The 24,506-nt window shown below is 42.8% G+C and overlaps 1 protein-coding gene and 6 non-coding genes across 7 annotated transcripts; all 7 read left to right on the top strand.

Moving 5' to 3' along the window:
* The first annotated feature begins 764 nt into the window (after window positions 1-764).
* On the top strand, window positions 765-846 carry trnac-gca (transfer RNA cysteine (anticodon GCA)). Its single transcript has one exon. It is a non-coding gene; the product is annotated as a tRNA-Cys (tRNA).
* A 346-nt stretch (window positions 847-1,192) lies between these two features.
* Window positions 1,193-1,274, top strand: trnas-gcu (transfer RNA serine (anticodon GCU)). The gene has a single exon. It is a non-coding gene; the product is annotated as a tRNA-Ser (tRNA).
* A 560-nt stretch (window positions 1,275-1,834) lies between these two features.
* Window positions 1,835-1,916, top strand: trnas-gcu (transfer RNA serine (anticodon GCU)). Its single transcript has one exon. It is a non-coding gene; the product is annotated as a tRNA-Ser (tRNA).
* Window positions 1,917-2,476: 560 nt separating this feature from the next.
* On the top strand, window positions 2,477-2,558 carry trnas-gcu (transfer RNA serine (anticodon GCU)). The gene has a single exon. It is a non-coding gene; the product is annotated as a tRNA-Ser (tRNA).
* Window positions 2,559-3,332: 774 nt separating this feature from the next.
* trnas-gcu (transfer RNA serine (anticodon GCU)) lies at window positions 3,333-3,414 on the top strand. The gene has a single exon. It is a non-coding gene; the product is annotated as a tRNA-Ser (tRNA).
* Window positions 3,415-5,044: 1,630 nt separating this feature from the next.
* Window positions 5,045-5,126, top strand: trnas-gcu (transfer RNA serine (anticodon GCU)). The gene has a single exon. It is a non-coding gene; the product is annotated as a tRNA-Ser (tRNA).
* A 12,400-nt stretch (window positions 5,127-17,526) lies between these two features.
* On the top strand, window positions 17,527-20,695 carry LOC143489606 (WAP, Kazal, immunoglobulin, Kunitz and NTR domain-containing protein 2-like). The gene is made up of 2 exons (XM_076988745.1): window positions 17,527-18,091; window positions 18,590-20,695. Exons 1-2 carry the CDS (start codon window positions 17,894-17,896, stop codon window positions 20,099-20,101), a joined length of 1,710 nt encoding a protein of 569 aa, XP_076844860.1. The 5' UTR covers window positions 17,527-17,893; the 3' UTR covers window positions 20,102-20,695.
* The last annotated feature ends 3,811 nt before the right edge of the window (window positions 20,696-24,506 follow it).

Genomic DNA, 24,506 nt, shown 5'->3' with positions numbered 1-24,506 from the left:
TTCTTTAATTTCTGACCATCGTGTCTCCTCATATAAGTGCAGGACCCACAAGTCAGAAAAGCCTTCTTTTGTGCTGTGAAAGTGTTTGCTTCTTTGAAATTGCTATCGACACACAACCACAAACGACGAGGTGGCCGAGAGGTTAGGGCGATGGACTGCTAATCCATTGTGCATAGCACGCGTGTGTTCAAATCCCACCTTCGTCGGTGTTGCTTTCTTTAATTTCTGACAATCGTGTCTCCTGATGTAAGTGCAGGACCCACAAGTCAGATAAGCCTCCTTTTGTGCTGTGAAAGTGTTTGCATCTTTGAAATCACAATCGACACACAACTGTAATTGAAGAGGTGGCCGAGAGGTTAAGGCGATGGACTGCTAATCCATTGTGCATCGCACGCGTGGGTTCGAATCCCACCTTCGTCGGTGTTGCTTTCTTTAATTTCTGACAATCGTGTCTCCTGATATAAGTGCAGGACCCACAAGTCAGAGAAGCCTCCTTTTGTGCTGTGAAAGTGTTTGCATCTTTAAAATCGCAATCGACACACAACCACAAACGACGAGGTGGCCGAGAGGTTAAGGCGATGGACTGCTAATCCATTGTGCATAGCACGCGTGGGTTCGAATCTTAACTTCGTCGGTGTTGCTTTTTTTAATTTCTGACAATCGTGTCTCCTGATGTAAGTGCAGGACCCACAAGTCAGACAAGCCTGCTTTTGTGCTGTGAAAGTGTTTGCATCTTTGAAATCGCAATCTACACAACCATAGTTGACGAGGTGGCCGAGAGGTTAAGGCGATGGATTGCAAATCCATTCTGCATAGCACGCGTGGGTTTGAATCCCACCTTCGTCGGTGCTGCTTTCTTTAATTTCTGACAATCGTGTCTCCTGCTGCAACTACAGGACCCACAAGTCAGAAAAGCCTTTTTTTGTGCTGTGAAAGTGTTTGCATCTTTGAAATCGCAATCAACACAAAACCACAAGCGACGAGGTGGCCAAGAGGTTAAGGCGATGGACTGCTAATCCATTGTGCTTTGCAAGCGTGGGTTCGAATCCCACCTTCGTCGGTGTTGCTTTCTTTAATTTCTGACAATCGTGTCTCCTGCTGTAACTACAGGACCCACAAGTCAGAAAAGCCTTCTTTTGTGCTGTGAAAGTGTTTGCTTCTTTGAAATTGCTATCGACACACAACCACAAACGACGAGGTGGCCGAGAGGTTAAGGCGATGGACTGCTAATCCATTGTGCATAGCACGCGTGGGTTCGAATCCCACCTTCGTCGGTGTTGCTTTCTTTAATTTCTTACCATCGTGTCTCCTGCTGTAACTACAGGACCCACAAGTCAGATAAGCCTCCTTTTGTGCTGTGAAAGTGTTTGCATCTTTGAAATCGCAATTGACACACAACTGTAATTGATGAGGTGGCCGAGAGGTTAAGGCGATGGACTGCTAATCCATTGTGCATAGCACGCGTGGGTTCGAATCCCACCTTCGTCGGTGTTGCTTTCTTTAATTTCTGACAATCCTGTCTCCTGATGTAAGTGCAGGACCCACAAGTCAGATAAGCCTCCTTTTGTGCTGTGAAAGTGTTTGCATCTTTGAAATCGCAATTGACACACAACCACAAACGAAGAGGTGGCCGAGAGGTTAAGGCGATGGACTGCTAATCCATTGTGCATAGCACGCGTGGGTTCGAATCCCACCTTCGTCGGTGTTGCTTTCTTTAATTTCTGACCATCGTGTCTCCTGCTGTAACTACAGGACCCACAAGTCAGAAAAGCCTTCTTTTGTGCTGTGAAAGTGTTTGCTTCTTTGAAATTGCTATCGCCACACTACCACAAACGACGAGGTGGCCGAGAGGTTAAGGCGATGGACTGCTAATCCATTGTGCATAGCACGCGTGGGTTCGAATCCCACCTTCGTCGGTGTTGCTTTCTTTAATTTCTGACCATCGTGTCTCCTGCTGTAACTACAGGACCCACAAGTCAGATAAGCCTCCTTTTGTGCTGTGAAAGTGTTTGCATCTTTGAAATCGCAATTGACACACAACTGTAATTGATGAGGTGGCCGAGAGGTTAAGGCGATGGACTGCTAATCCATTGTGCATAGCACGCGTGGGTTCGAATCCCACCTTCGTCGGTGTTGCTTTCTTTAATTTCTGACAATCCTGTCTCCTGATGTAAGTGCAGGACCCACAAGTCAGATAAGCCTCCTTTTGTGCTGTGAAAGTGTTTGCATCTTTGAAATCGCAATTGACACACAACCGCAAACGACAAGGTGGCCGAGAGGTTAAGGCGATGGACTGCTAATCCATTGTGCATAGCACGCGTGGGTTCGAATCCCACCTTCGTTGGTGTTGCTTTCTTTAATTTCTGACCATCGTGTCTCCTGCTGTAACTACAGGACCCACAAGTCAGAAAAGCCTTCTTTTGTGCTCTGAAAGTGTTTGCTTCTTTGAAATTGCTATCGACACACAACCACAAACGACGAGGTGGCCGAGAGGTTAAGGCGATGGACTGCTAATCCATTGTGCATAGCACGCGTGGGTTCGAATCCCACCTTCGTCGGTGTTGCTTTCTTTAATTTCTGACAATCGTGTCTCCTCATATAAGTGCAGGACCCACAAGTCAGAGAAGCCTCCTTTTGTGCTGTGAAAGTGTTTGCATCTTTGAAATCGCAATCGACACACAACCACAAACGACGAGGTGGCCTAGAGGTTAAGGCGATGGACTGCTAATCCATTGTGCATAGCACGCGTGGGTTCGAATCCCACCTTCGTCGGTGTTGCTTTCTTTAATTTCTGACAATCGTGTCTCCTCATATAAGTGCAGGACCCACAAGTCAGAGAAGCCTCCTTTTGTGCTGTGAAAGTGTTTGCATCTTTGAAATCACAATCGACACACAACTGTAATTGAAGAGGTGGCCCAGAGTTTAAGGCGATGGACTGCTAATCCATTGTGCATAGCACGCGTGGGTTCGAATCCCACCTTCGTCAGTGTTGCTTTCTTTAATTTCTGACAATCGTTTCTCCTGGTGTAAGTGCAGGACCCACAAGTCATATACGGCTGCTTTTGTGCTGTGAAAGTGTTTGCATCTTTGAAATCGCAATCGACACACAACCACAAACGACGAGGTGGCCGAGAGGTTAAGGCGATGGACTGCTAATCTATTGTGCATAGCACGCGTGGGTTCGAATCCCACCTTCGTCGGTGTTGCTTTCTTTAATTTCTGACAATCGTGTCTCCTGCTGTAACTACAGGACCCACAAGTCAGAAAAGCCTTCTTTTGTGCTGTGAAAGTGTTTGCTTCTTTGAAATTGCTATCGACACACAACCACAAACGACGAGGTGGCCGAGAGGTTAAGGCGATGGACTGCTAATCCATTGTGCATAGCACGCGTGGGTTCGAATCCCACCTTCGTCGGTGTTGCTTTCTTTAATTTCTGACCATCGTGTCTCCTGCTGTAACTACAGGACCCACAAGTCAGAAAAGCCTTCTTTTGTGCTGTGAAAGTGTTTGCTTCTTTGAAATTGCTATTGACACACAACCACAAACGACGAGGTGGCCGAGAGGTTAAGGCGATGGACTGCTAATCCATTGTGCAAAGCACGCGTGGGTTAGAATCCCACCTTCGTCGGTGTTGCTTTCTTTAATTTCTGACCATCGTGTCTCCTCATATAAGTGCAGGACCCACAAGTCAGAAAAGCCTTCTTTTGTGCTGTGAAAGTGTTTGCTTCTTTGAAATTGCTATCGACACACAACCACAAACGACGAGGTGGCCGAGAGGTTAGGGCGATGGACTGCTAATCCATTGTGCATAGCACGCGTGTGTTCAAATCCCACCTTCGTCGGTGTTGCTTTCTTTAATTTCTGACAATCGTGTCTCCTGATGTAAGTGCAGGACCCACAAGTCAGATAAGCCTCCTTTTGTGCTGTGAAAGTGTTTGCATCTTTGAAATCACAATCGACACACAACTGTAATTGAAGAGGTGGCCGAGAGGTTAAGGCGATGGACTGCTAATCCATTGTGCATAGCACGCGTGGGTTCGAATCCCACCTTCGTCGGTGTTGCTTTTTTTAATTTCTGACCATCGTGTCTCCTGCTGTAACTACAGGACCCACAAGTCAGATAAGCCTCCTTTTGTGCTGTGAAAGTGTTTGCATCTTTGAAATCGCAATTGACACACAACTGTAATTGATGAGGTGGCCGAGAGGTTAAGGCGATGGACTGCTAATCCATTGTGCATAGCACGCGTGGGTTCGAATCCCACCTTCGTCGGTGTTGCTTTCTTTAATTTCTGACCATCGTGTCTCCTGCTGTAACTACAGGACCCACAAGTCAGAAAAGCCTTCTTTTGTGCTGTGAAAGTGTTTGCTTCTTTGAAATTGCTATTGACACACAACCACAAACGACGAGGTGGCCGAGAGGTTAAGGCGATGGACTGCTAATCCATTGTGCAAAGCACGCGTGGGTTAGAATCCCACCTTCGTCGGTGTTGCTTTCTTTAATTTCTGACCATCGTGTCTCCTCATATAAGTGCAGGACCCACAAGTCAGAAAAGCCTTCTTTTGTGCTGTGAAAGTGTTTGCTTCTTTGAAATTGCTATCGACACACAACCACAAACGACGAGGTGGCCGAGAGGTTAGGGCGATGGACTGCTAATCCATTGTGCATAGCACGCGTGTGTTCAAATCCCACCTTCGTCGGTGTTGCTTTCTTTAATTTCTGACAATCGTGTCTCCTGATGTAAGTGCAGGACCCACAAGTCAGATAAGCCTCCTTTTGTGCTGTGAAAGTGTTTGCATCTTTGAAATCACAATCGACACACAACTGTAATTGAAGAGGTGGCCGAGAGGTTAAGGCGATGGACTGCTAATCCATTGTGCATCGCACGCGTGGGTTCGAATCCCACCTTCGTCGGTGTTGCTTTCTTTAATTTCTGACAATCGTGTCTCCTGATATAAGTGCAGGACCCACAAGTCAGAGAAGCCTCCTTTTGTGCTGTGAAAGTGTTTGCATCTTTAAAATCGCAATCGACACACAACCACAAACGACGAGGTGGCCGAGAGGTTAAGGCGATGGACTGCTAATCCATTGTGCATAGCACGCGTGGGTTCGAATCCCACCTTCGTCGGTGTTGCTTTCTTTAATTTCTGACAATCGTTTCTCCTGGTCTAAGTGCAGGACCCACAAGTCATATACGGCTTCTTTTGTGCTGTGAAAGTGTTTGCATCTTTGAAATTGCTATCGACACACAACCACAAACGACGAGGTGGCCGAGAGGTTAAGGCGATGGACTGCTAATCTATTGTGCATAGCGCACGTGAGTTCGAATCCCACCTTCGTCGGTGTCGCTTTCTTTAACACTAGAGCTCCTAGAGAAGCGAAAAATTTCACAGGGCTTGGTACGGTCCATGTAGCCCACTCCCCTGCTGTGAAGGGATTAACGCCCATTGTCTTGGTAAGGCGGTGGAAGCGGCTCACCCCCAGCTCATACGCCTGCCAAAGCACAAGCTGGCTCACCCCCAAGCTCATATGACCAAAACGCCAAACGTGATACTTCACGAAAAAGTTGAAGTTACAAGCAGACTGTATGTTACCGATACTACAACAAACGGCAGAAAATTTGTAGACTCGTGTTTCAAAAGTTACAATTCAATCGCACGTAAAGACGACAGTTTCTCGAATGAGTCCCGTCAAACAATAAAAATAAATAAAAATGTTTGAATCTTGCTCTTTGTATATTTCATATACTATACTATATAATATTTGTTGTAATCAAACACTTTCTGTTTCCGCGTTTGAATTCGCGTTTGAAAAGCTAAGAAATTATATGGCGCAATTAGCTTGATGCTAATGTTATATAGGAAATCCCATATCATTGCTAGCGAAAATTAGCATGGTCGCGTTGCATCACTGCATCACTGATAATTGTTGTGATCTAAACAGCAGGCTGGAAAAGGAGAGGAAAAGACAGGAAAACAAATTCATGTGCTCTCTATCTATCTATCTATCTATCTATCTATCTATAGCCTATTTGTGTTAGAAGCATTTGATAGAAGCATTTGTGTTTCTGCTTGTTTGTGATCTAAACAGCAGGCTTGAATCTTGCTCTTTGTACATTTCTCATACTATCTATCTATCTATCTATCTATCTATATTTGTGTTAGAAGCATTTGATAGAAGCATTTGTGTTTCTGCTTGTTTGTGATCTAAACAGCAGGCTTGAATCTTGCTCTTTGTACATTTCTTATACTATCTATCTATCTATATTTGTGTTAGAAGCATTTGATAGAAGCATTTGTGTTTCTGCTTGTTTGTGATCTAAACAGCAGGCTTGAATCTTGCTCTTTGTACATTTCTTATACTATCTATCTATCTATATTTGTGTTAGAAGCATTTGATAGAAGCATTTGTGTTTCTGCTTGTTTGTGATCTAAACAGCAGGCTTGAATCTTGCTCTTTGTACATTTCTTATACTATCTATCTATCTATCTATCTATCTATCTATCTATCTATCTATCTATCTATCTATCTATATTTGTGTTAGAAGCATTTGATAGAAGCATTTGTGTTTCTGCTTGTTTGTGATCTAAACAGCAGGCTTGAATCTTGCTCTGTACATTTCTTATACTATCTATCTATCTATCTATCTATCTATCTATCTATCTATCTATCTATCTATCTATATTTGTGTTAGAAGCATTTGATAGAAGCATTTGTGTTTCTGCTTGTTTGTGATCTAAACAGCAGGCTTGAATCTTGCTCTTTGTACATTTCTTATACTACCTCTCTATCTATCTATCTATCTATCTATCTATCTATCTATCTATCTATATTTGTGTTAGAAGCATTTGGTAGAAGCATTTGTGTTTCTGCTTGTTTGTGATCTGTGATCTGTGACTTCTGGGTGCAGAGACTTTCTGGGTGAGGCTGCTGCCTCAGTCTTGCTCTGTGAATTAACATAATAAAGGGTGATGTTTGGCTTTGCTAATTGCTGGCAAGAAGGAGAAGAAGGAGGGGTGATGTCCTCAGAATCCTGAATTCTCAGGAGCCCTAGTGTTAATTTCTGACAATCGTGTCTCCTGGTGTAATTGCTGGACCCACAAGTCAAAAGGACTGAGATTCTTGGATTCGGATGCTCATGAAGGTTGTTTTAAAATCTCATGAGAACAATCAGTGTGGATGAGGAGTCGCTGATGAAAGGAAAAGAATCTTCACCTGGGGCAGAGAGCTCAAGGTGAAGGCCTTCCAATCCATTGATGCTTAGACTGGGTTTCTGCTAATCCATTGTGCTTTGCATGCGTGGGTTCGAATCCCACCTTCGTCTGTGTCGCTTTCTTTAATTTCTGACAATCGTGTCTCCTGGTGTCACTGCTCGTGGTTTCTCAAGTTTGTTGACAGTGCAGTGGATGGATGCCATTTTCTCCAATTCCACCAAGTCTATGTTACCTTCTGGTTCTACCTTTTTTGATGAACGTTCACTGATGAACAATCTGTAATAAATCTGTTTTATGTTGTGACGTGGGGGTGAAGTGTTATCAGTGGGAGGACTGAGAAGAGCATTTTATAAGGGGTTTCACATTTAACATTAACTTAACTACGTTAATATAATAGAAGACACACGGACAGCACGATCATGATGAGGCATGACTAAACTAGACGACACCACAAACCACTACAGCGACACAACACGGATTGTAAATGACAGCCTTATATTTATTTATTTGTTTATTATTGAATATTTGCTTATTCTGCTACCTCCTGTTATTGCTGAACTAAACTTTCGGCACGAGACTTTCAGCGCGAGTTCTTCTGTGCGCTTTCGATGTACGTTGCTCCAGATTTTGAAAAAACACAAGAACAAACGAATTACTTGTTATATTCCTTGTTGACACTTGTGGAAGATATTTTACTGTAGTTTGCTTCGTTTTTTTGTGTTGTTGTATGTCAAATGTAAAACAAATTTCAAACTTAGCGCCCTTGGAAGCAGAAGGAGGTAGGAAGAAAAATTGTATTATTCCAAAAGAATGATTTATTTAATTTAAAACGAAGGGAGATGTGATTGTTGTTTTGTTTTCAGTAAGAGCTGCGGCTCATAACATAAAGTTGAGTTCATGTGCAAGTTTGCTAGGATCGCAAAAAAGATCGCATTTAAAGTTTGGATCCTGTTCTACACATTATCTGTGAGGTATGGTGCTAGGGCATTTGTGTTTATTTTTTGCCACATTTTGTAGTTTTCACGGTGTCAAATGTCGGTGGCGAAAAGGAGGAGAGAATAAAGATACACCAGTCGAAGCTCCGAGCATTGTTTGTGTGATTAATCCAAGTGGTCCGCTACACGGATGACTAAGCGAACATACCAGAGAACGAGTACAGATAAACACGAAAACACTAAAACTTACCCATGCACACACCACATACTCTCATACAGAACACATACTCTTTAACGATAATGTCGAATTTAGATTAGTGGTAGACAATGAGTGGCAGTAGCCGCTCGGTGGTTGATGGCTGATGCTGCGGTGTTACGTGAACTGTGGATTTTGGGGAGGTTGTTTTCTCTTTCGGTTAATTTTGGTTTAACAGGTGGATTTCATCGGTACGGGTGGATTCTGTCGGCCAATCGAAGATCGTGATTTGGATGAGGGGGAGGATATTCGGCTTCATAATCTGCATGACGGAGTTGCTGGAAGTTGCCGGGAGGCGACGCGAGCATTTACTGCCTTTACGGTTGTGTGTGTGACTTTTGAGAAACTGTAGCTCATGATTCTCATGTGAGAGGTGAGGGTTTGTGCGATGGCTTTTGTCATGAATAGCGTTGTGAAAATCGCCACCATGGAGTAAGAACGTAGTAGCATGTGCACACTTATATAGACACCCATGCAGAGATGTTCTATAAGAAACACCAGTATAGAGGCGGGCACCGTGTATGTATATTTGTTTGAGATTATCGTCGTAGATATATTTTCTTTATTTATGTTAGTAAGGTGTGAGTCTTGCTTTGTTAACTTAGTGTAGTATATTTTGTTTGTTTCTTTTCTTTGGTGCCGTCTACTGCTCCTTTCCTTGGTTGGTTTATGGTTAATCGTGTATTTTTGTACGTACGTGTCTGTTCAGTGTTTTGCTGCGTAGAAAAGGCTCTTCTACCCATTACCACTCTGCAGTAAAGAGTTTTCTTACGTATCCGTCTGGTTTTTGCGTTCTTCTTTAATTTCATCTTGTCCACTACGCACATGCTACTACCCCACACACCCCAAACCTAGACCCATGACATCGTGGGGTCGTAACAGACGTAATCTAGACAAACAATAGAAACCAATACAAAGCGAAATATACTACAAATTGCACAAATACTAAATGCGATGCCATTCGCTTGCAGAGGTTTAAATGACGCTGATGGCGTGTAGGAACATTCACTGATAACCATACATCTATAATAATAAACCCTTTAAATTTAGTGCTGTCGTTAACGGTCTACCACTGTAGATTCATGTACCCTCCTATAATCTTAATTCGACATTATCGCTAAACAATATTCTGAACTAGTAATATAGAGCTGTTCAGCTGGATGTCGGCTAGTATTTCACTCAACATAATTTTTAACAAAAGTTATGAACCATCTTCATTTCAACAAATGGCGATTCGGAGCTCGTCGGGATGATTTTAAGCGAGTGGCCGATACGCAGAGTCACCCAAGAGTCTTTAGATGTCTGTCAGCAGAGGCAGGCGGCGTTTCTGGACAACGGAGACCACAGTCACGCAGCACTGGCCACAATAAGTGCCACGATTATGTGGCAGATGCCACAAGGTGCCATTTCTGGGTGGCACAGTGGCACTTTCGTGCTGCTTACATGCTACTTACACGCCAAACAGGGACCGCACTCTTACAGGAAATTTAGCAGCCTCCCAATGACCTCTGATATGTTTTGTGATTGGCCAGATGCAGTTCGATTAGCTCTGAGTTTGTTTGCTCATCCTACGTATCCCGGATGAACCGCATTTCAACCTGAACCTGAATTTTGACCCGAACCTGAATTACGACCCGAACCTGAATTTCGACCCGAACCTGAATTATGACCCGAACTTGAATTTTGACCCGAACCTGAATTGCGACCCGAACCTGAATTTCGACCTGAACCTGAATTTTAACTCGAATTTTTGCATACCTGCGAGGATTTTACAGACTGTTTTTTCAAGTAATAATGATTTCAGGTTCAGGTTCTGGTGACACTATAATAGCTCCATAGACTCTGCACACCAACTTTGAGCATGCAGAAGTCCACTTCTAGGCACTATGAAGATGCATATGGCAGAGGCCTGGGAAATTAAAGAAAAAGTATACCATCTAAAATGGTATTAAAAAACATCTTCTGATTTACTTCAATTCTTTTTATTCTTCCAATATCCTGAGCAAAACTCCCAAAATTAAACAACATGTTTTTGGTCAGAATTTCCAGTGTTCTGACAACTGTTTGCTCTGTTTTCTGCATTCATCTATTGGTCTGTGTAGTAGACTTGTTAAAAAAAGATGTTGAAGTTTATGATTATGTTCATTGATTCATTCATCATTCAAACTTAAATCAATATTTCTCATGTTAAATACTGAATATATATATTAGTGGTGGGCCGTTAACGGTGGGTCGTTAATTTGATACTCTTATCAGGCGATATAAAAATTATCGCCGTTAATCTATTTTTAAAGGTGGGTTGGGAACTGGGTCAAAATCAGGGCTGCCAACTTTTGAAGATCGCTTTGCGTGAGATTTGAACCCAGAGGAGGTGGCGAGTGTAAATTGTTGAGGGGAGGGGGGGTGGCGAGCGTAAGTTGTTGAATTAAGTATTATATCGCGATCTATCGATTGCCGGTGGTTGGCGCCAGAGCGAAATAGTAACTCATAGAATCATAGGTGTGGATCAGAGGTAAATAAACTAGATTTTTTTTTTCGGCGTGAGATATCGCAAGTGTGGCGTGAGAGCATGTGAAAACGGTCAAATGCGTGTGTCTCACGCTCAATGCGTGAGAGTTGGCAACCCTGCAAAATGGGTAAACAAACTATGATGACTTTCAACTTGATAGTTTAGCTCGGCTGTATTCCTAACCAAATTGCACAGTAGGGGCGAGAACGAGTTTTCAAACCTGTGAATTACAAATCGTACGTGTTTTTACATGGATGCAGCCACGAAGTCGCCAGGTTTGCTTCATGGAAAATTCATTTTTAGGAACGTAAAGTGTTACCGGAGCGGAGCTCGGAGCGGTCGTTTTCTGCATGGTCCGCTAGTGCTAGATTCGTCGCTATTTAAATATTTCTTTTTAACCGTTAAAACTACAGAGGACCAAAACTGACTTTTGAAAATTACGTCCGTGAGGTTAAATGTACTAAATGTTGGCTTACATTTCAAATATCATGTTTAGCTGAATAAACATGTTATTTAATGTACAGTATGTAGGCTTACAAATTCATGTTTAACTGAATAAACCATTGAACACGAGTAGCCTACATTTTATTGAGCATGTTTTTTTTTTCTTCAAGTATCAAAGTAGAACAGCTTCCTCAAGCAGTCATTGATGCATTTTGGAAACAGGAGATGAACCCCTGGTCTAATGCACCCTCTGTATTAAGAAACCCTATCTCAAAGACTGACTTTTAGTCATTACTTGGGTAGCACGCATATGAGCCATTTTAATATAGATTAATCTAGATTAATGATAATAGTAATTTCAAGATTTCAGTGAGATTAATCTAGATTAAAAAAATTAATCTATGCCCACCCCTAATATATATATATATATATTGTTACATCTTATGCTGCCGGATCCACCTTCTGATCCTCTGGGCCTGGATTGGCTACCCCCTCACTCTGACTCTGCCCCTCCACCTCACTCTGGCTCCGCCCCTTCACTTAGGCCTTGTGGATATATAAGAGGACGAAGACCCCAAGATGGAGGGAAGAGAGATTGAGAGGAGACAGAGAGGCTTTGTGTGTGATACTGGTGTATGCTGCTGTTCTGATACATTGTGTGCTAGCTCTTGTGGATTTGTATAACTTTGTGTCTTGGTGTGTGTTGTCTCTCTTTGGTAAGAATTCTGTTAGTCTTGTGTGAGCCCTGTGGGAGAAGTTATATATTTGTGCTTAGACACTGGGTGTAGGGAGTGGTGCTTTTTTTTGTGGGTTCGTGTTTGTTTGATATCAGTGTAGGTAAGAATTGTACTTTTGTTTTAGAATTAGTTATATAATTTTTCTGGGGGGGGGGGTTGTTTGTTATTTTGGCCTTGCCACTCCTGCCGATTGCCAGTAAACTTGTTACATATATCAGATAACTTTGTCCTGGATTTACATTTCCTCCATCATCCATATTAGTACAGGTTATATACATACATGTTGCGGCCTTTACCTAGACAAGGGACGTAACTATATATATATACTGATTCCATTTTATAACATGCTCGCTCAATGCTAAAGTATGTAAAGTATGTAAATACATGAATGTATATGCTGTCACGGTACGGCGGCCCCCCTACTGGTCACCTCCGTATACAGCGGCAGCTGTCCTGTTGTTGCATTTGTCCCTCAGGTGGGTGGAGCCCGCAATCCATCTCACCTGAGGGTCGTTTGTTTGCCTATATATGTCTTGTCTTTGTACCAGTTGACCGCTGGTTATTATATCCTTAATTTGGATCAAGTCACAGGTTTTTTCTTTTCTATTAAACCATACATTTTCCCTGAGACTTGACATGATCGATTCCATTTTGTTTCGCTCACCCTGCCCGTCACAGAATAACCAGCCGCTTACGGAAGCCGCGAGTCTCCTTTTCTTTCTCCTTCGTTCATGGTCATGTCTCGTGGTAAGTGTTTGTCTGCATGGTGTTTGTTTACTATATGTTGTCTGAAGAGCTGTGTCGTTTTTTGTTCGTCCCGCCCTGCTTGAATGTTGCTGTGTGTGGAATGGCGGCGACTAGGGCAATCGACCTTGATACAGCTCTTCTTGTTGAGTGTGTTGTTGTACACAACAGATCAGAGTGTAGATCAGTGTGCGTGCTCTCATGTGTAAAATGTTAAATGTTATATGTGTGACGCGAGTGCCGTGCGTCACGGTCGCCTCGCTCCCTGATTGTCTTGTTCTGTGTGGGGAGCGACCGCGAACCTGTCACTAGTGTATGTTAAGAGCACGCATGTGTGGGTCCCATCCGTTTGCCGTTTGTACACTGTTTTTTTTTTTGTTTGTCTTTTTTTGTGTTCGTTTTTTCCTAGCGTGTTGCGTGATTTGTTTTATGTAATTCCTTGCGTCCACTTCCACCATAAATGTGTGTTGGGTGGGGGTCTAGCGAGGTCCTGTGCTATGGGGAGTGGCACGGAGGGTACAGCTCCTATGGAGGACCTGACCAGGGATTCAATGGTGTTCTCCGGAGCCGGTAGGGGCCCCTCCCCTTCTAAATAGGGCTCCCACAAACAATTGTTTTTATAGTCGACTAATCACCGATTAATTTTTATGATTAGTCGACTAATCAGATTGTCTGTTATCCAATATATATTGTTATCCAATAATCAACTTGAGTTGTTAAAAAGCGCTATACAAATAAATAAACTTTGATTGATATATTAATTGGATATAAAACATACAGCTTATCACACCAGAATGCAGCTGCTATTATATAACCATCATTAGATTTCAGCTATATGCTAACTAAAAATAAAAACAATTAGGATCATAGTTCATTAAACCTTTAATGAAATATGCAGCTTGTTGCAACAAACAATTATTAAAATAAGGATAAGGCACTGGCTTAAACAAAACAAAAATAAATACATTAATAAAGAAATATTTTTTTAGGTTTTTCTTTCTTTCATCAAACTCTGGCATCTCTGGCATCAAACTAATCACTAACATCACTAATGTTATCTTTTACAGCTACCATGATTGTAACGGGCGCGAGGGAGTCGAGGATAAAAAGACAAGGTGCGTTCGAATAAAGGCTACGTTTATTCAGCTGGACGCAGGACACACTCACGGCGTGCTGGAACAGCATTCAAACACAAATTGACAGGACACGCTCACAGCGTGTTTCACAAATAACAACTATAACGTTTAAACACTTCACACAGATCACATTAAAGATGAGCACCAAACAATACAAACACACACACTATATACACATAGCCTAACAAGCACCGTGTGAACCACATTAGTCTAACGAAACAAGTGAACACACACACACACACCCAGCCACACCCACGGACGTACATATAAAGACCTGGACAACATTAACACACACCCGAAGAGAGGGGTTCGGGGTTGTAACGTGACAACAATAAGTAAGTACTAAGTTAACGCTCTGTTTACGCTAACTTTAGCAGCTAACTAGCAATTTAGATTACAGAGATGACGGTCCCTCTTCATCATTGTCACAATCAGCCACAACATGCTTCAAGTGCTCGTACATCGCCGTTGTGCTGCAGTGGAAGGAAAGTTCTGCCTTGCAAATATTGCATGCATTTCGGAATCCGGCTACGGAACTCAAAAGTGTGGGATCACATTAAGAAAATGATCCCACACTTTTGAGTTCCGTAGCCGGGTAGCCATGATACCAGTCTGTATAACGTACTGGGATGTCGTCCACTGTCTACCCCGGTTTCCACTACTGCGCATGTGCATCAAGGACAGAAAGGCAGACGCAGTAGTGGAAACTGCCGCAGTAGTTTGGAGAGAAAAAAAAACGGTGCATCGACTATTAAATTAGTCGACATAATCGTGACTAGTCGACCAATCGTGGCAGCCCTACTGCTAAATGAGGTTAGTTGTTTGGTGTCCCCTCCTGCTGAGATGGAGACCCCTCCCCCCGGGTGCGGGGTGCCGAGATGGTCCGGGTAGTGTGCATACATGGTGTGTGTGTGTGAGCGCGTGCGTGCGTGCGTGAGTTGTGTGCAGGTTGCCCCTGGCGGTGGATAGCAGCCCTCCTGGACCTTGTGGGATCTCCCAAGTAGGCAGGAGCCCCCTTATGTGATGGGGTGACAGGAGCCATGTCTTAAAGAGGTTGAGGGCTCCTTGGATGTATGGGGACCTAAGGGCTCCTGTCTGAAGAGCTCCTGCTGAAGACCGAGGTCCCCCCTCATGCTCGGTGTGACCAGGAGGTCTTGGGGTGTAACCGGCCCATGTAGGGAAGGAATGTTTCCCCCCTGGAACCTCCGGTGGGGTGGAGGAGTCCACCTTACTATGTACTTCCCCGTGAGGGTCGGTCTCCCTGGCCGGTTAGGGTTGCCCAGGGTCATGGTTGGAGGGCGGATCTATCACGGTATGGCCGGCCCCCTACTGGTCGCCTCCATATACAGCGGCAGCTGTCCTGTTGTGGTTGTTGTGTTCGTCCCTCAGGTGGGCGGAGCCACATATGCACCTTATCCATTATGTTGTTATCCTCAAATATATATATATATATATATATATATATATATATATATATATATATATATATATATATATATATATACAGATAAAAATGGTCTGCAAGCAAGTTAAATTTAATTAGTAGTGGGCCGTTATCAGCGTTATCGGCGTTAATGCCGTTATATATCTCTGTTTCCCACTTGCTAAAGTACACAGTGCGTCATTTTTACATTTATTATATATTAACAATCACCACGAAAGAAATGGACTGTGATGACATACTTTAATAAAACTGGGGGGGGGGGGGGTTCCATAGAAAAAGGAATTAATAGGTTGGAGTTGGGGGTGGTCAAAGTCAAGGTCTGTTTGTAGACAATGCACGTGGTAAGAGCTTGCTCCCTCCAGTGCAGCCACGGGAGTTCTACGCTGTTGTTATCCAATATCTAACACACATTCAGTATGGTGTAGGCACTATGTGTGGAATGCTGGTTTTCTGCTTTCCAATGGTGAGGGGTTGAAAGGGCCTGTAGACTTAGGGGCCAGAGTGGCAAAAACAAAATGGCAGAGTGCATTTTGAGGATAACAACATAATGGATAAGGTGCATATATACATTCATGTATTTACTTATATAATTGGTCTCATTTGTGACATTAGCATTGAGCAAGCGTGTTATAAAATGGAATCAGTATCATCAAAAATGTAAAATATCACCTACTGTATAACAATATTACAAATACTAGTATATGTAAATGCAATCAAAACATTTGCTGTAAATGTACTTATATTTACTTAATAAAAATAAAATTATTAGAATTATTAGAATATACACTAAATTCAACTATTCTTTTGTAGTCACAAATGTACATGAATGTAAGTGTAAATGAAACTATATTTTATGTTATGTGTTATGGTGTGATAAGTATATCTTATAACATTGTGGAATAGATAACACATTACATAAGTTACATATTGGCCAGCTAAGTGTTCTCTCTCTCCTCTCTCTCTCTCTCTCTGTCTGTCTGTCTGTCTATCTCTCGCACGCGCTCTTTGTGTGTATTGGAGGGGGGAGTATGTACATGTGCAGAGACACAGTGGGTCGCTGAAAGAGGTTAGGGACAGGGGGCTCTGGGCCTCAGCAACACAGCATGAGCTAAGCTTGGGAAGAAGAGACTAAGGAACAGACAGGTTTTTCATATATTACCCTGCCCTGGGCATGGTAACTAATCTGTTATCTTTTAACTTTGTGTATCAACACAAATAGATGATAATTACATCATAATGGATAATGCACATATTAATATGTTATATACTCATTTTATGTAATACATGTATATACTCTTTATATATGCGATGTGTGTATAATATTTAACATCAAATCTATCTTTCAACCAGGAGAACTTACTGTGTGTACTATAAAAGCAGGACCACAGAGTGTATGTTGTTCCATAACAGATACTGTAGAAGATCCCAATTAAGTTAGAGGAAAAAAGGTTGTTTGGCTTGCTGCATGAGACAGGCATCTTATGTTTACAAATGACTGCCTATGTGAATTCAGGTGTTTAAGATCTGACTTCAGATCAGAGCGACCTCCAGTGTTCATATCCTCGTAAGAGGATGCACCAAGCCTGAATCCTGACAAAAGCATAATTACCAAATAAAATATTAAGGATACCTATCACTGAGCTAATGCTTCCATCCATCTAATTTTTTCAGCAATGTATTCCCCTAAATTTCAATTTGGTTTCTATAAGCTCCCAAAGCCCCAGGCATCAATGCTAAATAGTGGGAAAAGAGCCATGTAACATGAAATAATAACTCCTTGTGTGACAGCGGAACCAGATGACCTCAATTCACCTGGAGTTCATGTCTAATTAAATTAGTTTAATTACTGTACAGTGCATGCCATTATGCGAGTGTTGTCACCACACATAAGACTCTTCAAGTGTTAAAATGTTGCTGCAAGTCATATAGTTACCACTTTGATAAACTTTAAATGGCAGATAAATCCAAAGTTAATTTTGGAATTTAATTAAAGAATTTGATTAAATATGCATTTTGCATACCCTTGTACAAGAAATAATATTGTTACCAGACGTTATGCTAGTAAAGGGTTAAAAGATGTTGCTGCACGTCATGTAGGTACCAGAACGACCGTAGAGTTAAAATGCCAAATGTGTAAATCAGAATGAACAAGTTAACGTAATCTCATTTGTACTTTGCATGAGACTTGCTGTAAACGGGACAGTTTCTAAATTGAGAGTTATATATTTAAGAAGTAGGGTTCAAATACCGCTACATAATCTCATAGCACTATTAAAGGTGGTGTAAAGGACCGACTACTCCACTTCGCAAACTCCCGTTACTGAATAGGCGTCTCTTCCAGACCGATGTGACTGTATATAACTCGTCGCATAACTCCAGAATATTTCTCGATTGTTTTGCACACGAAAGCGCGAAGGCTCTAACTTTTTAAAAAGGTTTTGCTCCAGTGTTTGTCCGCTTACCTTGAACGTTGGACATGTGGTGGATGCTGTTTCCCCGATGGATCTGGTTTTTGTTTGGCCAGTTCTGTGTCTTGTCTTTGGACCTTCGGGTCAGGGCAATAACTTTGTCAAAAGTCGTGTATTCTCACGCTGGAATGTGTCCTAATGAGATGAACCCGAATCTCTGGGTGGACGCCATGAGCACCTGCATGCGCGAGTGTGAATCAGATCAGGTGAGTGCATTCTTCGTCTCGCGCTCGTAGTGTTCTTTTTTTCTGTACCCGTTTTTGTATGCTACTTCATTTTGACTGCGAGATTTTACGTAAGTTATTATGAGCGTTTTATAGTACTAAGATGTTAATTGTAAGCTTTACAAATTTTGCACGGCATTTGGCTGTTACTTCCATGAACAGACGTCAAGGTAACATCTAAAAACAAAAATAATATAATTTAGCCTAATTCAAATGAGTAGATCAACTCCAAAGTGTCACACATTAATGAAATAAGATTACTTAATCAGAAATTCTTGTGTTTAAATTTTCGGGTTGTACTTTGTACAGGGTTTCTTGTTAAATTCGTTACTGACGTTTGATGTAGTTGCGCTTACCCACACTTTGCAATAAATAAATAAATAAGCCCTGGTAAAAGACACTCTGTAGCAATGAGAATCCTATCGATGAAGAGTGTAACATATCTGATGGATGTATGATTTTTATTCCCGTATCCTTCAGGATTGTGAGACATTTGAGAAATGCTGCCTAAACGTGTGTGGGAGTAAAAGTTGTGTGGCAGCGCGCTATATGGACATAAAAGGGAACAAAGGACCGATGGGGATGCCAAAGGAGGCCACATGCGATAAGTTTATGTGTACCCAGCAGGGCTCTGAATGTGACATCTGGGATGGTCAGCCGGTGTGCAAGTGCCGTGATCGCTGTGAGCGGGAGCCGCGTTTCACCTGTGCCTCAGATGGCATGACCTATTACAACAAGTGCTACATGGACGCAGAAGCCTGCTCCAAGGGCGTCACCCTCAACGAAGTCACCTGCAGATATCACCTCATGTGGCCCAATACCAGTCCTCTGCCTGATGAGACAACCATGCACACCACCACTGCCCACATGGAGACTACCCCTGAGGACATCCAGCCACCCACTGTAATCAGCAATCCAGCACACAATTTTGTGTTTGTGGGAGAGACGGCGAGCTTCCTGTGTGAAGTGACGGGCAAGCCCAAACCCCAGATCACGTGGGAGAAGCAGGTGGAGGGGAAAGAGAACACAGTCATGCGTCCCAACTATGTGAGCGGTAACGTAGTGGTGACTAATATTGGCCAGCTTGTCATCTATAATGCTCAGCTCCAGGATGCTGGAATCTACACCTGCACAGCCAAGAACTTGGGTGGATCCGTACAGACCCACTTCCCACTGTCTGTCATCCTTCGGGAGCCTGCTGCCAGTGAAGGCCAGGTGAACTCCACCCGCATGCCTGCCGAGGAGTGCCTGAAGGCGCCTGATATAGGTGACTGTGGAGAGGAAAGTATCAGCTGGTACTATGAGGCCAAGCGCAATAACTGCTTTACCTTCACCTACAGCCAGTGCAACAGGAACAGGAATCACTTTGACACATACAAGTCATGCATGTTGTCCTGTGGAGCAGAGCTGGCTGCCCCCTGCTCTCTGCCCAGCCTCCAGGGTCCTTGCAAAGCTTATGAGCCACGCTGGGCATACGACCATCTCCTCAAACAGTGTCAGTCTTTCGTCTACGGTGGCTGCGGTGGCAACGAGAACAATTTTGAAAGCAAGGAGGCCTGTGAGGAGATGTGTCCCTTCCCCAAGAACCACAACTGCAAGCTGTGCAAGCCACGGCAGAGGATGGTGACCAGCTTCTGCAAGAGCGACTTTGTGATCCTGGGCCGCATGACAGAGCTGACCGAGGACCAGGAATCTGGACACGCTCTTATAATGGTGGAGGAGATCCTGAAGGATGAGAAGATGGGGCTGAAGTTCTTTGGGCAAGAGCCCTTGGAGGTGACCCTGCTCAACATGGACTGGAGCTGTCCGTGTCCAAACATCACAAGTGCTGAAGGCCAGCTGATCATCATGGGGGAGGTGCACAATGGGATGGCGGTGCTTCAGCCCGACAGCTTCGTGGGCAGCTCCAGCAGCCGCCGTGTACGCAAGCTACGGGAGGTGATCAGCAAGAAGACCTGCATCTTTCTCAAGGACCTGGGCAACGTACAGTAGTATGTGCAGTGCTGTCGCAATGCTTCAGACTCCCTGATACACCATGACTGCTCTTTTCCCTTGTGCCTTTTGCTGTGAGACAGAGCAAAACTGTTATGTACAAATTTGATGTTATCATACTACCTAAAGGTATTTAGCCCCATTTTATTGTTTGGACAAGAAAAACAGTGAATTTTACACAGGATACACAAATGTCTCGCTGTATTAAGGTAAATTAAGGTAAAAAAAAAAACTGTTTTCAAGCACTTACGTTGTAAAAATTTGCAAAAATCTTCTTATAACTATATTTTAGTGTGACTAAAATTCAATTTGTACAAATTTTCTTTTAAATCTGAGCAGGAAAAAATAAATGCCATATAGGCAATAGATTAATTTAAATCTTGTGGCCTTCAGGTAAAGCCTGAAAAAGCCTATCAAAGAATTACTTTGATAATTACTGGCAAACCTTTCTAATTTAATGGCTATATATATATATATAAGCTTTCCTAATTGAATCAAGAACTGCCATATTCATTTTTCAGTTTATGCACCTTGTAATTGTGTAGCATTTTTACCCTCAATTTGACCTTAACTTTATTTTATGGTGTATTTATTTATTTTACCATCCTAACTCATATATTTTTTCATAGCAACTCATATTGTTTTTTCTAAAATATGAGAGTCAATATATTAATGAGATAACTTTTACTTAACAAAATTAGTTTTGCATCACCATGAATGTAAATAACATTTATGTACATGGTGAAAGAAAAGGTGATTAAAGAATAGTACTCCATTGATTACATGTCTTGGTCTTACTTCATTTCTTTATTCCTTAATTTCTTCGTACCACTGACATGGACGTGGGGAAGCCTGCAGCCGATTAAGCATGCAAACATTTAAAACTCAAAGGTTTTTTGGCTGTGCTTTGTGAAGGGAGACTTTTTGTGCTGGATCGTTCCCTCCCCTTTCCCACTCCTCCATTGTCGGTCAGCGCTGGCCCTCGAACTTGAGCAGGTCACATTCCAGCTGTATGGTGGTGGGGATGTGAGGGGGTTGTCAGGGGGGGAGGGGGGCCAAGGGGGGGTGGGGGGGGGGGGCAGTCTGATCCTCGTGTTGTGTCTGGGTCTGGTGTACTCTCCTCTTCTGCCGACCTTTCATGTGAGTGCCTGAGATCTGGGGGCTGAGACCCCCACTGCCTGGCCCTCTCATCTTCTCGGTCCGACTTCAGCCATGCTGTGACACTGTGCCAGTAGGGAAGCTGCTGCTCACACACGCATGCACACACACACATGCACACACACACGCATGCACACACACACATGCACACACACACGCATGCACACACACGCATGCACACACACACACACGCACATGCACTGCGCTCTGTTTTAAAGGCAGCACTTTGAACTCTTGACTTAAGCCGGATGGGAAAGAGAGGTCCAATGCGTGCTTGTTTTCCCCAGGGTGGGCCTCTGATGCCTGCTACTTCAGGCTGGCCAATGAGGCCCAGGTCCATGACCCTGTAAGAGGCTAAAGAAAAGGGGGAGACAGAGAGAGGGAACGCAAGAGCGAGAGAGTTCATTATAACTGTTGAAAAGTGTCAAGTACAGCAGTCAGGCTCAAGTTCACTGGTCACTGACAGCTTCCTCACAAGGTTCAGGTCTGCTTAATTATCAAATAATGAGCATGTGTGAACTAAAATACAAAATAGACATAGAATGTGGTGAAAAACTGCCATATAGCAGAAGCTAATCAGGCTGCAATCACGTGTACATAAAAGCTGATGTAAGTGATTTATTTGAAGAACACTGTACCATGGAGGCTGTAATTAGAATAGTACCTGTGAAAATAAAATACATATATATGATGTGACTACTCAGCAACCAAATTAAATAATGAGGACTTTTCTGTCCAAAGAGGACGACTTCCCTGCCTGTCTGTTATTGTGCATGGAGCACAGTGAAGGGTGACCTCAGAGGGGGAGGGGCTTAGAGAAAAGCTGTAACAGAACTTCAGATTAAATGAATGCACGGACGTGTTCAATGGCTGCATTATCAAGAGCTAAAAAATTTATTACTGCAGCTTTAATAAAAAAATCCTTTCACATCTTTAGACTTTTGCACGGCCATTTGTTTCTTGAAACGTATGACTTCTCTCAACAGTCAGAAAGGCTGTAAGACTGACATCTGCTGTTCAGTAGGAGACATGTTTAAATAACGGCTCCATTTCAGGCTCCATTTCACTGATATAGCTTTTGAGTCCTTTGAATAGGACGTGTTTGTGTTTATGTTCTTCCTTACTCAAAAGGAATCGATATTTCTCTTCTTTATTACCATATGTGTCTACTTTGGAAAAACACACACACATGCACACACACACACAACACTTCCATTATAATAAAGACTGTGTTACAACTATTACTCTTTACTCAATGTTACACATTTAAATTGAATAGAATAGACATTTAAATAGAATGTGTCCTATTCAAACTTTATTAATCATTTTGCTTACCAGACTTACCTACTTGTATATGTATGCAATAATGGAATAAATATTAATAATAAAACATATCAGTGATTCTCATATCAGGTTTATCATTCTGAAACAAACAGCAGTACTTTCTCTCAGTCAACAGCAGGCAGGAGGATATTCTCCAGAGCTCATAGTCAGCTCCTCACAGGGTCTCCTTGCGGTGTGTCAGCCACTGATTCATCATTTTATGCACGGCTGGACGTGTTGCCAGGCAGAAAGGAAAGTGCCTCGAAATAAACAGAGCAGCATTTTACATGCTGCAAACTTGCCTAAGCATTGCAGCGAATGGAGAGCTGAAATGACCCCCAGGTAAATGAGAAACAGCACTGACGCTGACGTTGCTCAAGGAGACGATCTGGGCTTTTATGATCTGGGATTTACTTGTCATATACACGTGTGAGCAGTGTAATGAAAGACAGTCTTCACATATGCTGCCCTCTTCAGAGGCTGTGGTCAGACATACAGCATCACTAGATTCCAAATAGGGTTAAGGATTTAACAGTAGCTATATGACAGTAAAGATTCAAACCAGCAACTTTCCAAACGATAACCCAAAGTCCTACCCACTAGGTTCCTATTTGGCCTGTAGTACACCAAAGACCCACATTCCAAAAACAAGCTCTCACATGCCGACCCTATCCTCATCTTTTATTTTGAGATATATAGACTACTGTATATTTATTAATACCTAAACCACATCACAAATTAGCTCAGCACAAAAATGGTTGTAAGGATTACAGTCGCCCTAATTTCTCTGTGCCACTAGATGTCACCATAGCCTTATATTCTCTGTTTTATGACACTTGCATGATGCACAGGATATTATCTCATTAACTTTTAGGGGTCTAAAGATCCAGACCTCGAATCCATATTCAGGCCTGGATTATGTTCCCTGTAGTTGATTAAATGATTAATGTAACTGGTTGATCACTTTGTTGTCACACCTGACTCCTGGATAAAGGGAGGGGTTCAAATCCACAGGACCTGGACCTGGAGAACTGTGATTTGAATATTTCTGATGTAAGGTTATTATTTTTCCGCCCCAGTTTTCAGATCTTTTGTCTGTATAATATAATGCCTCTGTGACATTCTCATAAATCCGTGAGCGAGGATCAGAGGTAAACTCAAGCCTGTGTACCTTTTCAGATTAGATAATACAATAGAAATGTTTATGGTAGCAATGTCAGGCACTAGATATGAGATGATGTAGAAGACATGACCCCGTTTGCCCTTGTGGTTGCTATAGCAACTCAGAAAAGTTCAGGCCTCATTAATGAAAATGTAACAGTTTAGTGTAACAGCTTAGCTGAATAGGCACAGTATATCATCCTGTCTTGATGACTGATAGACCCACAGTATAAGCAGTGCTAGTGGACGGTTAGGGAGATGGACGTTTGAACAAGGGTGTGCTATGAGTGTGGTCATATGGTCACATTCAACAGCCCGATGAAAGGGAACACAGTCACAGCGTAGGAAATGCACTGTACTCTGATCTAGCATTAGCATGAGCTACCAAGCAGGCACCTGGCACCCCCTGTGCTCAACCACTCTCCCTCTTCATTTGTCCATAGTCCTGCCCTCCTAGGCCTGTGTATGGTTATGTACGTATGTGGCAGGCTGTGTACTATGTGTGTGATGCACACATCAAGCCAGTTCTCGTTTTTTTCTTTTCAGTGCTTGAATCAAACCAGTAAAATGTACTCGGACCCCAGAGTGTTGTTGCTGGTATTAGATAAATCATTTTAATGCAGGCAGTTCTGTTGAGAGGTGCTTTTGTTTTGCTCGTCATGTCACTGAGATGTCAAAACCTCCAGCTCTTCTCCCGCCCCCTCCCTCTGATGATTTTGGAGGCACAGCACAGATGGGCAGTGAACTCTGCTCTGTTGCTCGC

Source organism: Brachyhypopomus gauderio, unplaced genomic scaffold, assembly GCF_052324685.1.
Source record: "Brachyhypopomus gauderio isolate BG-103 unplaced genomic scaffold, BGAUD_0.2 sc63, whole genome shotgun sequence".
In the NCBI taxonomy this organism is placed as follows: domain Eukaryota; kingdom Metazoa; phylum Chordata; class Actinopteri; order Gymnotiformes; family Hypopomidae; genus Brachyhypopomus; species Brachyhypopomus gauderio.
Note: the sequence above shows the minus strand (reverse complement) of the source record. Positions and strands in the feature narration are given on the sequence as shown.